General features: G+C 44.0%; 1 protein-coding gene across 1 annotated transcript in view; it reads right to left on the reverse strand.

The window, feature by feature from the left end:
* The window catches only part of SNTG2 (syntrophin gamma 2), a 383,842-nt gene that overhangs the window by 100,959 nt on the left and 269,375 nt on the right, over window positions 1-13,508 (reverse strand). Inside the window, exons 10-11 of the mRNA XM_030921522.1 lie at window positions 8,773-8,902; window positions 6,656-6,694 (exon numbers count right to left, since the gene is read on the reverse strand). Of these exons, the coding sequence (XP_030777382.1) occupies window positions 6,656-6,694; window positions 8,773-8,902 (169 nt within the window). The remainder of the gene's footprint in view (window positions 1-6,655; window positions 6,695-8,772; window positions 8,903-13,508) is intronic.

Here is a 13,508-nt window from a genome sequence, read left to right on the forward strand (position 1 = left end):
AAGCCGTGCTCCCACCAGGTTAACACACCCAGAATCAGGAGACGGGAGAAACGTGGAGATGTCCAAGTTTCCAAATCAAGTTCACACAATAGGAATGAATCACATCTTGAATTAAAAATTCAGGTTTGCATTGAACCAGGTTTTACATATGAGCACTTTCAGTTTTGGCGAATGGGTTTCTCAGCTGCCTTAGAGTTGTTGGTTTCATTTATCTTTTAGAAAGACGGTATTGAAATATATTCTATTAGAAGGTAGTATTTCAGATTTTTCTATGAGGTAGTATAAACAGCTAATTATATGTTTCATTCCTATAGTGAACACAGTAGTTGGCATATATGGAAAAATAATTGTTTCCCTTTATGGTTCAACTTCTCAACAACAATGAAATAATGCAAAAATATTAGATTCTTACAATGAGCAGTGAATATTTTTAGCCATATAAAATCCAAACTATAAAAATCAGAATATGATTCAAAAACATTTAAATAGCAATCCAGTTTAAGAATTCAGTGCATGAATTCAAACTATTATTGAAGAAAAATCCATGTTATCTAAAATTTTAATGTGACACATATTTTGTAGTGAGTACTAGGAGTAATTTCATTATAATTCTTTCATTTTCTCACTCTGTTATTTCAAGGACATATGCTTAGCGGTAAAAACATAGAAAAATAAAAATAAGTTATCACAGAGATCCCAACCACTTTACCAAATGACACTGACCGATGAGCTATTACAAGCTGAGAACCAGCTGGGACCTGGACCCCCCTCCAGTGTGCAAGCCCCACACACCCGGAGGTGCCCTCTGCTGGAGCCGCCTGGGGAAGTCCAGTCACAGCCAGCAAGGGATCCACGGAGGGTGCATCTGCTTCTGTTATTTGCATGATAAACCGCTGAGGGTCTTCACTCTTAAGCTGGATGACAGACTTCCTGGGACATCGAGAGGCTGGACGACAGAATCCGAGTTCTACGAACGGTATTTCTAGCAACGGGAAAGAAAATCACCAGCACTGTGCTGCAGGGCGGGGCGCGTAGCCGAACAGCGAACATCATCGTGGTTTCCAGTGTTGAATACGAATCACTGAATGCGTTAAACGTTTTAATGTTGTCTTTCTTGACTGTTCTGGACTTACAAGGCTTTTAAAAGTAACCCAAATATTTCACTGGATCATGAACTTCCAAGTTCCTAATGGGTTATACGTACGTCCCATGGAGGCTCAGGAACCACATCGATGTGGTGTTAATATGATAATAACACAGGATGACTTTATCTCCCCAGAGACCCTCCCCAGCAAAGCACATTTAACATTGCCAAGGCTCTCTTTTTCCATCATGAAATGGGATAGAATTATAGATCTCACGTGAGAACTGTGGGAATTTCAATGCACCACAGGAAGCCCCTCGTAAGGCACTAGCGGGGGGCTAAGGCCCAGGACATTCATACCTGGAAAAGCCACTAATGTGTAATTTACTCCTCCAGTGTCTGAACTTGAAGCCAAATACACAGATTACTTAAAAATACCTAATATATTTTTTTCCCTTTTTTGTCTGGTTGGGTCACATATTTTTGTTGATTATAACACTAGCATTTATACTCTGTAAATCATAAAAAAGCTCCATTTAAAAATGCATTTTTTTCTAGCAAATTTAGCAGATGCTTGATGTTTCCATAATCAACGTGAATTCAATGCGTGATTAATTCCAACTCGCTACTGCATGAGTGTAGTGATTTGTACAGTTTAAGATAGGATTCATTGAAGCACAGTTACCAAAAACAACTAATTGCAAACACGGAGGCTTCCATACGGTCATGAAAAGAATATTATGTGGGCAGTTTGTTCAGCACGAAAAGAGTTCACATGCCGGGAAGACCAGGCACATGGCCCTGAGCAGCTGCCCAGGTCATCTTACGCACACTTGAGTGCATTGCTAAAGCCTTGAGGAGGCCATATTAGGCCAGGTTTCACAAGCAATGATGACCATATCTTCAAATCCAAGTCTTCAGGAGCCGCTGGCCACTGGATAATTGCAGCAGGCAAAAACAAGTTCACTGTATTTGTCAGGATGGCTGAGTGGAAGACTTTTCTTTTATTGATTAGCATCAAAGTGTGGAACCAGAATTTCTAGAAAATGTAGGAAGCTGCTTGAGTCCTAAATTATTGCAAACTTTTAAGAATCAGCAACAAGCACAAAAAGTCTGGTTTGACCCCATATTTATTACAAGGAGTCACACCAAGATCCTCATCAAATCACAGAGTTAGTAAGAAGGAGGGGTAGAGAATAATCACATCCAGAAAAAAGAGCAAAATAAAAAACGAGGGAATGGCGAACACATTCCCTTCTGCAGGTCCCTGGCAACGTGGTCTGAGATTCTTTAACATTCATAAAACAAATATTTCCTCTGATGAGGAATTCTAAGGGTCAAAGCCTAATTAGATTCATACGGGGTAGAGAGATTTAAAGTGATATTTTTCTTTTGCATGTAGGGCAGACAAACTCCGCTGGTTTTACTTCCTTCATTTCCCCAGCCCTCCCCATCACCACCCCAGCCCCAGGCCGGAGTCTTGCTCTGTGGCCCAGGCTGGAGGGCAGTGGCACCCTCTTGGCTCACTGCAACCTCTGCCTCCAGGGTTGAAGCGATTCTCTTGCCTCAGCCTCCTAGGTAGCTGGGATTACAGGCGCGTACCACCACGCCCGGTTAATTTTTGTATTTTTAGTAGAGACGGGGTTTCACCATGTTGGCCAGTCTGGTCTTGAACTCCTGGCCTCGTGATCTGCCCGCCTCAGCTCCCTCATTTTTTAAGTCATGTGTTCACATACTGTTGAGTTTCCTTGATCTTACTCTTTCTGCTCACGAAACACTTAATCATACACTGCAATTTAGATTTCACAAGGGATGAACTGTGAACAGGAAACTGACATGCAGGAACTTAATCTACGACAGGGCTGTAACACTCAGGAATATCTAAATACAGGGGACACATGGGTGAGAGATTGATTTACATTACAGGTAGATCAAGGGAGAGTAAGTTGAAAGTATGCATTCTTGAATCTTGGCGAAAATAGAGAACTTGGGATTCTTTTTCTAGCATGGCAGCAGCAAGCCTTCTTTTAGGAGGAGAGCTTGATCACACGGTGGAATTATCGTCTAATTCAGGTTCAGTAGAGTTACTCTGTTTCCGAGGAGCTGCAGGTACCAGCCAGAATCCGAGCACCCAGACCTGGGAGGCTCTGTGAGCTGCACACCCACCTCCCTTCCCCAGGTCTGCTCTTTCTTCCCCCTGGGCTGAGACAGTATTGGGCTCTTCTTCTTTTCTGTATCTGGTTGACACAGTGTTTGGCACAAAGTTCAAGGAGAGTTATGTATTAAGGAGTGAATAAAGAGCTACTGTAAGCCCAAGATGGCAATAACAGACTGCCAGTAATCTGAAATATCTGTTAGTTGAATGTGAGCTTAATTAAATCACACATGTAACTGAATTATGCTAGATTTAGCGAAGAAATAGGTTATAGCTTTGCTAGTGTTGGAAACATTGGATGCTTTCTGAATCTTTCTTGGGTATATGCAGTTCATAAATAAGTTTAAGCAAAGCTAATTTTATCTTCTACATTATGAATTTTCTAATTACACGTTCCAAGAAGTGTGTATCACACCTTTAGAAACATCTCCCTGATTGTACCACCTTAATAGAATTAAGATGTCATAACCATTCTAATAAAGAAACGTATCTTTTATCTTTTCTGATACCATTTCTATAGGAAAGTCCTTTTCTTTTCACCTGATCAGTCAAGATAATCAGACGTCCACCAGATGAGAACATGCAGCTGGTCTTTTCCTTGAGCTAGAAAAAGCCAGAATTACCTGTGTTATTGAGGGTTGTCTGCAAGGGGTCGGGGTGATTTGGCGATGAAGGCATCAATATCTACGTAAATTAAAATTCAGGTTATTAAAAAATAAGTTTAATTTGGAAAGAAATAGGGCTGCTTGCTGTTTGGTGGGGTGGGCATGTGTTTGTCTGCAGTTATCTTGGTATGGTTTTCAGGTTAGTCTTTGTTCCAGACAAAAGTGCTCTGGTTTGTGTGATAAATTATTTGGTTATTTTTTATACCAGATTCATGAGAGTCTAAAACTGCATACATTATGCTTTTTGTAGATTCTCCTAATTCTGTTTTTCATGTGTTTTTGTTTTCCAATTTCAATGGTTGTTAAACACCTTTATTTATCTTTTCACAAAAATTCTTTTCACATAAAATCCGCATTTTTCACATTAACAATTATCTCACAATTATTTATTAAATACCAAAATCAAGAATGAATTGTTCAGAGTGAGAAGAAATGTTCCTCCTGTTTTAAAGGGCCTAACGTCTTAAATGCAAACTCCTAACATTTGTACAACACACACCACTTTTGGAGAAAACGTGAAACCATCCTCCACCAAAAGCGCATCCGGATATAGCAGGGCTAGTTCTTCATCATCCTACACAGTGAAGCTCAGTTCTAAGATTAATTTCCAAATAAGCTACTCCAAGCCGCTAAGTAAATTCAAAGTTGTATAGAACATGTAAGGTTGTAAAAAGGACCTTAAATTACCCAGTACAACTTTCTTGTATTACAGATAAAGAAATTAAGCCTCTGGAGTGAATTTGCTGAAATCACACCACCAGATAAGGGTTTGGTCAGGTCCAGGGTCTGCCTTTGGCTTTTTGCTTTGTCAAACAAGGCCACCCAGATGGATGTGACACACACGAGGTTTAACGTGGTAGAATTTCACCGAGAGGAAGCAGAAACAAGGCCCCCGACTGCCTCTGAGGTCTCTGGAAGACAGACGGTCCTTCGACGTGCTCCATCCCAGGAGATGTGCTCCCTACAGGTTTTTGTTTCTCTGAACTATTATTTCATCATCTCTTGTGAGTCGATGATAAGGAGGATTAAATTCCAAAGTAAAAAGAAAATGCCTTCCTCTCCGGAGCAGTGCTCTTTCCAACATGAGAAGTAATTCCAGAATAGCTACAAAAGTCAGCACGTTCTCTGAAGCACGTCAAGGCCAAGTCCATAAACGCTGCCCATTCCCACGCATGCTGTCCACCTGCGGGCATCGCTGTTTAGCATCAAGGATCTGTCTGCAAGGTGACAACCCCTCTGGGGGCCAGGAGAGGATGGCTGTCCTCATGGCAAACAAACTGAGAAACAGAGAAGCAGCAGCCAAAATTGAGAAACACCAGAAGCTGCGGCTCCTCCTAAGATCTCGGAAGAGTCTCAGGTTTGCCACAAAGAGGATCTCAGGAGACATTTTGCTAATTTGAGTGTGTGAATAAGATACAATATCAAATGGTGAATAAGACACAATATCAAATGGTGAATAAGACACAATATCAAATGGTGAATAAGATACAATATCAAATGGTAAACTATTCATAGAGACTATGGCAAAACTTTGGCCCCCTGTCCCACCAGCCTCGATAAAAAGGTGGAGACAAAGTGTTTCCTGTGTGAACCACAGAGAGATACGTACTTTGTGGAGAAGCTTCAGAACTTCTGTTACAAAAACACATAGTAGGGAAATTATGTATAAGAATATGAAACGAATCCTATATTAATTTGAAGAATTTATATAAATAATCATTAAATAGCTATGCAAACAAAAATAGCTGATGGTAAATTTAGAATAATATTAAGAGATAAAAGATTTAGAAGAACTATTTATTCTGTTTCTTTTCTAATGCAGAAATGTTGACTAGAGAGGTTTAATGTAAAACACAGCTCTATTTTCCCATTCTTTCAGTAAATATTTGATGGGCAGGAGACCTGCTCTTCTCAAGTCCTCCATCGTGAATTCAAATATTCTTGCTAAGCACTATTTTGTGCGCTATTTAAAGCAAACTGAACATGGTTTTCTCAGTTTTCTTGAGGCTAAGATGCATGCTTCTTTAAGCCCATAAGAGATATAACCAAAAATGAATGAACTGTAAGTAACATACTCCCTTACATTACAAGTTAAACCATAAGTTTATTATAAAGGAAACAGAAGAGTAACACAGTGGCTTAAAAGCTGATTTGCCTGATATTCAAACAGCCTGATTACAATAGAGTTTTCCTAAGTACTCATAGACCTGGGAAGTGAGCAGAAAATCAGGCCTGAGGGTGGCTACAAAGGTAGCCACTGTGAATCCAGGACAACGTTAAGGGCATTGGGCTCCAGGTGAACAAACTGCCTGGATCTGGGGATGGCAGGATCCTATCCACTGGTAATAACACCCACTGGGTCAAAGCCCGCCTGAGAGTGAAGCTTTCCTAGTAAGGATTTTATTTAAGAAAATGATACAATGCTTAAAATTTCAAATTGCACAGGTGTGTCATTACAAAGCCCTTCTCAGTTTAAACAATCATATCTAAATCATCATTTAAATCACAATTCCTTACAAAAAAAATAACTGCCAATGGAGAAATCATCCACACGCAGGAGATCAGAATGACCTATGCTATTCCCATCGACAGAGCAGTTTTACAGAATTAACAGGGAGGGCAGAGACCACAAAATGCAGTCTGAAATGTGCTAACGTTTTCCTATCAACATTTCCAAATCAAATTTCAAACAACCAAAGAGACCACTTTTCGAGATGTGTTTCATCATGAAGCAGAAAATACAAACCCTACCTGGTTGGAAGGAGAGCAGCATTTGTTCGCCATCTTCATCTGTGGAGAGAAGGCAGAAGAGTCAGCGCCACAGCCACCAACACCAGGACGGCTCACCTGAGTGACAGCTGGAAGTCATCAGCCACACTCTGTCCTGGGAAACAGGCTTCTTTAATGACACATTTCCTATCTGAAAACCTAGCCAGAGTCAATACAAGCATGACAGCAGTAGAAAAAAACTAGCAGACTTCAATTCCTCTTTTTCACATATCAGTATTTATATGAGTGAAGTTATGGGAGAGCAGGTGCTTAAATTCCAATACCTGAGAAAAGTGAGGAAATGATTTCTGCTCTACATAACCTTCTGGCAGTCAGTATTACTGTGATGGTAATTATGGTTATCACAGTTGATAATCTTTCTGTTATTTAGTTCACTCAATGACCTATGGAAGTAGATGTTGTTTTCCAAAATTTTACTAACGAGGAAGTGGAGGTGCAGAATCATAACACTCCCACAGCCCACAGCCACACACACAGCCACACAGCCACACACACAGCCACACAGCCACACACACAGCCACACAGCCACACACACAGCCACACAGCCCACAGTCACAGTCACACAGCCACACAGCCCACAGCCACACAGCCACACAGCCACACAGCCCACAGCCACACAGCCCACTGTCACACAGCCACACAGCCACACAGCCCACTGTCACACAGCCCACAGCCACACAGCCACACAGCCCACTGTCATATAGCCCACAGCCACACAGCCACACAGCCCACTGTCACACAGCCACACAGCCCACTGTCATATAGGCCACAGCCACACAGCCACACAGCCCACTGTCACACAGCCACACAGCCACACAGCCGGGAGGTGGCTCAGAGTCCACATTTCCATTCTAAAGTGTTGGGGTGTCTGACTTCTCTACCCTGCTTACGAGGGGTGATGTGTGAAATGACACAGAACTGAAGGGCGCTCCTTGTCACAAGCATTTCTGCAAATATGAATCAAGAACCATCCTTTCTTCCCTTTCTATTTGTTCAGATAACTTTGGAATTCAAAGTGCCGCATCTGAAAATTACGATATCAGGAAGGTCCTGGTACTTCCTTCTATGGTTGCAGAAAGGACGCCCCTGAGGTCTTTACAGGAGAAATCTCACACATTACTGCTTCCCCCAGTGACAGGTTAACTTCTGTTTAGCAGCCACAGGAAGAAGTGAGGTTACAAAGGAGATGTGGGGTGGTGGGCAGGGAAAGGCATGGCAGGGGCTGGGCGGGTGCCTCTGCAGGGCTGCAGGGTGGGCCGTGCCTGGCCGGTCTGCAAGCTGAACCCAGTCTCTGCAGCCTCCAGGCTATGCCGGAACAGAGCAGGGATCGAAGTGCAATTACAGGGCAAGTCAGCTGGGAGGGAGCAAGGACAGTAAGGTCAGTCCAGGGCCCCCTCCAGGCAGGGCCTGTCCTGCCACAGTCTCCAGGCCTGCGGCTACGGCTCCATGTCCGTATCCAGACACTCACCACTCCAGGCAACTCCCACATCATCAAGTCTTTGCTCCCACCCCATCTCTTTTCATTTCTTTAATTTTTAAAATGTCCTGTTGACTTTTATTATCAAACACATTACTTAAAGAGATAGAACATTTTTTCTTTTCTGGGGGACTGCAGCACAGATTTGAGAAGTAGTGTTTTTGCTCAATTATGCCTTTTTCTAAATCTTCATAATGTTTGGGGGAATTATACTTTTAACCCAGTTAGGTTTCCCCAATTCAAAATGTCACACTGTATCAATGCATTTGGGTAAAATATAAAATTATGACACATAACTATTTCTGATATGTGTGTGGAGAGAAAGAGAGAGGAAGGGAGGGAGAGAGACAGAGGCAGACAGAGGGGAGGAGGAAGATAAAACCAGGTGGGAAATTCCCAGCTGTCAGACGTAGCCACACTCTTTGATTTGGAAACATTCTGATGGCTTGATTTTTAATGTTTATAGTCAGGGATTTGACACATTGAAACAAGTACATGATTTTGTTTAGGGTTAATCATAAATCATCAAAAATATGATGTCTCAATTATTTTTCATGCACAACTGAGCATCAGCAAAGACTGAGAAACACTGTGTGCTCACGTTCTGAAGGGTCAGCTCCCTGATGTTGGCTGAGACCGCCCGCAGCCAGTCGGCGCCTTCCTGGGCCGTGTAAAACCGGAGGATCCCAGAGCTGACTCCATCCAGGGCGAGCACCTCGAACGCGTTCCACCTGCGGGGGAAAGAGAGCTGTCCAGGAGGCCCCGCAGCGAGGGGCGCAGGCCTGCCTCCGTGAGCTTCAAGGCTGATGCAGGGGTCTACCCTGGACCCTAGACATGGGGCAACTGCACCCCTTCCTCAGGCACCTCAGTACGGTCAGCAGACTCGCTGAGACCAAGGCCAAACCCCGAATTCCCTTGGTAACAGGAGCTACTTCTAATTCGATGAAACATGAAAAGCAATTGTCAGGGGAAGGACAGTGCTCCAGAAATTTTGGAGTTATTGTCTGCAAGATTCTTACTCGTTATTATTTCAAAGACCCTTTGGATGGAGCACTTAAACCTCCTGATGGGGTGAGGCTGGAGCAGCCCAGGCACCCTTCGCACTCAGCATCCACCCTTCTCTAGGACCACGTGTGCACTTCTGATTGACAGGGGAGCTTCGGGAGAGGCTGGGTCCCCTTCCATTGCTCCACGACACTCCACTTGCTGAGAACCCAATCATGGCCAAGTATTAACGACAACAAACCAACTGTCTCAAATTCAGTAGTTCATCCCTGTCATGCAACATCTTTTAAAAGCATACTTTACATATACCTATTTGCAAAAGAGAAATGTCATGTACACTTTTGTAGACTTTTTCTTAAGAAAATAGTGCATATTGCCTGGGCGCGGTGGCTCAAGCCTATAATCACAGGACTTTGGAAGACTGAGGTGGGAGGATCCCTTGAGGTCAGGAGTTCGAGATCAGCCTGGCCAAGATGGTGAAATCCCATCTTTACCAAAAATACAAAAATTAGCCGGGCATGGTGGCACACACCTGTCATCCCAGCTACTTGGGAGGCTGCGGCAGGAGAATCTCCTGAACCCAGGAGGCAGAGCTTGCAGTGAGCCGAGATCATGCCACTGCACCCCAGCATGGGCAACAGAGTGAGACCCTATCTTAAAAAAAGAAAGAAAAAGAAGAAAACAATGCATATTAATTTATATGACCCATAATACCTCCATGGTCTCAAGTCGCTAACTGAAGATAAAATACAGAACAAAACAAACATAACTTTTGTTAAAAAAAAAAAGTCTTCACTGAGTTATGCTTTAATAATCTTTCCAATGTGAGTGTCATCGCTGCTTTCTTAGGCAGGGAGGGGTGTGTAGGAGAAGGGGTAGGAAACAGAGATGGTATAACACAGTTCTGCATATTTTTGAGCCAAATCTATCAGACCAGAGTTTGCTATTTTAAAAATCATTCTTTTTAAAAGCAGACATCCCTGTCTAGGGGACATTCTCATCCTAATTAGTGTTTCTTGAATCAGAATGTGAAGTTTATCTACTTGTAGCTGATATTCTGCCTGATGGCGATGAACAAGATACTCCTGACTTTGCAGGAAGACAGAGGTGAAGGTGGAGGTGACTGAGTGGAGCTGGAGAGGGGAAGAGGCCGGAGAAAGCAGGTCCCCTGCGTGGGGAGGGCAGGCAGCTCCGCCTCCACCTTCGCACAGCCCTGTCTGATCTCCTTTCCTGGTCTTCCTGGTGAGCACCTGTCCCTCAGGGTCCATCACTTTCCGTGGGGCCTTTGCTCCTGGGTGTCTGCTATAATAAATTAATCTTTACACTTTAAAATGCTGGGAGACTATTTTAGGCACATCGTGTAATATTCCACATGAATTAGGTGCTTATTAAATATTGACAGACTTATATCCATACTTTTGTCCAAGTATCCATTAATTCTTATTAAATAAGTGCTGACTATAAATGGGCTGGTCACCATAATTTCTCGTTTGTTCATGTTAACCGGTGTGACATACACAAAGCAAGGCTGACCTTCATCTAATGGTAAACAAACGGCTGGGTCAAGCAGATGACTGAGGACAACAGCCAAGTTCCCTGGCTCCCCACATGAAGAGGGCAGAGACTGTTATTTTTAGGCACATTTTACACTGAGCTACAGCACACACACACACACACGCACACACACACACACAACTCACCAGTGAACACCTCCATAAACAGTCATGTATTCAGTACCCTTGGCCAACCAACCCTCAGACCAAAAACAGACTTTAGAAGAATCTTCAAAAGTTCCCTGTGTCCCACCCTCCAATTTTCCCCATCTCAGAGCTCCACGCTTTTATTCTTTCAGGAGAGCCTGCTTTTCTCCAAAGACCTGAGGAGGAACAGGAGGTGGTGCCAGTGTGGGCCAGGGGCAGCTTTGCCTGGAGCTAGCTGGACTGGGGTGGGGCCCGCAGGGACCCCGGGGCAGCGTGGGGCAGGGGCGCCCCCTCTCATGAATCAGGGACGCCTGGTGGGGCGTGTGAAGGACACTCGTGGTCACCGCTTGGCTCCAGCTCACATGTGCTAACAACAGTGTCTCCTCGGGGAGTTGGCGTTTCCTGATTCTCAGGGTTGGTGACGTATGCACCAAATGCGTGGAGGGCTGAACACCGAGCGCTCTCAACAGGGTCAGTACTGTGGTCATCCCCGTAAAGTCAGTGGTGAGAAGGAATCCGAGGCCCGAGTCCTAACTCTGCCTTCAGATGTTTACACCGTCATTCATGTAGCGGGAATAAGACGTGAGGTAGAGATGGTGGGCCCAGGCTCCATGAAGGACCCTTTATTGATGCTGTGGTCTTGAGAAAGATCATCAGCTTTGCCCCCTGAGGCACTGAACACACATGGAGCCCCAGAGGCTCATGGCCTCGCACGAGGGGCAGACGGCTGTGACCTGCAATGAAAACGGAGGCGTCTGCAGTCCAGGCACGTTTGTGCCATAGCTACATGAGGCAGGCTGGACATCTCACCTCTGAGCTGGCCTTTCCTTGTCCTTACGATGGGCTTCAAATGCCAACTGTACCATAAAATAGAAATACTGAGAGAAACAAATGGAATAACCTAAACAAAGTTATTTGTAAGCCCATAAGTTCCACATAAACATTATTGGTCTGTACTTTGTCAAAGAGAGCAATAAAAATTAAAATCAAATGAACAGAAGCTGTGAAAGTTGTTGACAATAATGCTGATGGCAGATACTAACATGTTAATAAAACAGGGAAAGGACGGTCACAGCTTGGCTTATCGTTGGTTCACTGTTTGGTTTATTGTTATAGAAGCCAGGTAACTGGTGTAAGTTACGCAATCTGCTTTCAGGCAAGTCTGGATGCGAGATCAGCAGCCGCTTCTTCCAGGGCATTTCTGGGCCTTTGTTTCCTCCGAGTTTCCTCCGTGGCTCACGGATGGAACCTGGCCTCTCTCCCTGCCTTGCAGTGGCCGCTCAGGCCTTTCAGGATGGTGTTCGTGTGGTCAAGGTCATTGTCAGAGCTGAAATTCACAGAGCATCTGCTCAGGAGCTAACATGCTCTTCGATGGCCATGTGTGAGATCATATGAAGCTGCCGTAAGCAAAGCCACACCAAGCAAAGTCAGAGTGCTTGGTGCCCCGGGGTTCCCCAAGAAGAAACCAAGCCAGCTCCGACACTCACCATCCTTAGGGAAGCCAGGAACCGACTGTGTTGGCACTTTTGAAAAGTCTACCCTCCTCCCAGGGTTTCCTCATGCCCTCAGAGAATTTTTGAATTCCAAAGAGAAAACTGAAAATAGAGTTTTATGCTCTAGGAAGTGAATTGAATCACAGTTTTTGGCTAAGAGAAATAAATTTATTTCAATAAAGTTCAAAGCACACGTCTTCATGTATTAGGACATTAAGGAATTGAAGTTACGTGCTCAGGTCTGCACCTCCCATGGAGGACATCCAGTCTCTTTGGGCCGCTCTTCCTGCGCGCCTGACTGTGGGCTCAGTGCCAGCCTCAACCCTGCACCCTGCGGCTCCTGCCAGGAAAAGCCCCACAGCCCAGCTCTCAGGCGTCCGGCCACACTGCCTGCCTTCGCTGTAGTCTTCAGGTCCACATCCAGAAAGGCCTCTGAATCCTGCCCAACCGCTGGGAATCTTCCTGTCACAAAACGCACCTCAACACATTCGACTCTTTTTCAAATCATCTGCTTCAGTGGAAACCAATTATAGAGCATTATCAGTTATTATTAAAGCCCCGAACCGAAACCCCTGCTACGTCTGCTACCAACGACCACTCTTCCAACCTCCTGCTCCACTTGTGCTGTGGGATTCCAGTAACTATAAAATTTGACCCTAAAAACTGAGAATTCTTAATTGCTTGTCAAAGCTTCAGTGTTGGAGAAAGGAAGTCAAAACGTGTAAATCACCTTTTTAGCAAGCTGTCCGGTTTTTAAAGGATAAATACGTTGAACTTTACACAATTTAACCCAGGATGCTTTCATCCATAAATGATGGCTGGTGGCCGTCATTACCACCACAGCCTGTCACTCCCCATCGGCTCTGGCCACCACCTCCCTCTGTGCCTGCGGTATCAGGGAGGAAAGGTGTGCATTGCACACACGCCTGTTTACTTTACTTAACTTTAAGCCTTTATGCTTTGGAAAATAAGGACAGTGTGTGTGTGTGTGTGTGTGTGTGTGTATTTTAGCTCATGACTGAAAATTATGAGTACTCATGAGACAAAAAGATAACGTGTATGTTTCAGAATTTGAAAAATCTTGAAATTTAGTTCACATATTTTATTTCAAAACTGTCTCTGTAGTATATTATTTTTAG

Source organism: Rhinopithecus roxellana, chromosome 17 (assembly GCF_007565055.1).
Source record: "Rhinopithecus roxellana isolate Shanxi Qingling chromosome 17, ASM756505v1, whole genome shotgun sequence".
Classification (NCBI taxonomy): domain Eukaryota; kingdom Metazoa; phylum Chordata; class Mammalia; order Primates; family Cercopithecidae; genus Rhinopithecus; species Rhinopithecus roxellana.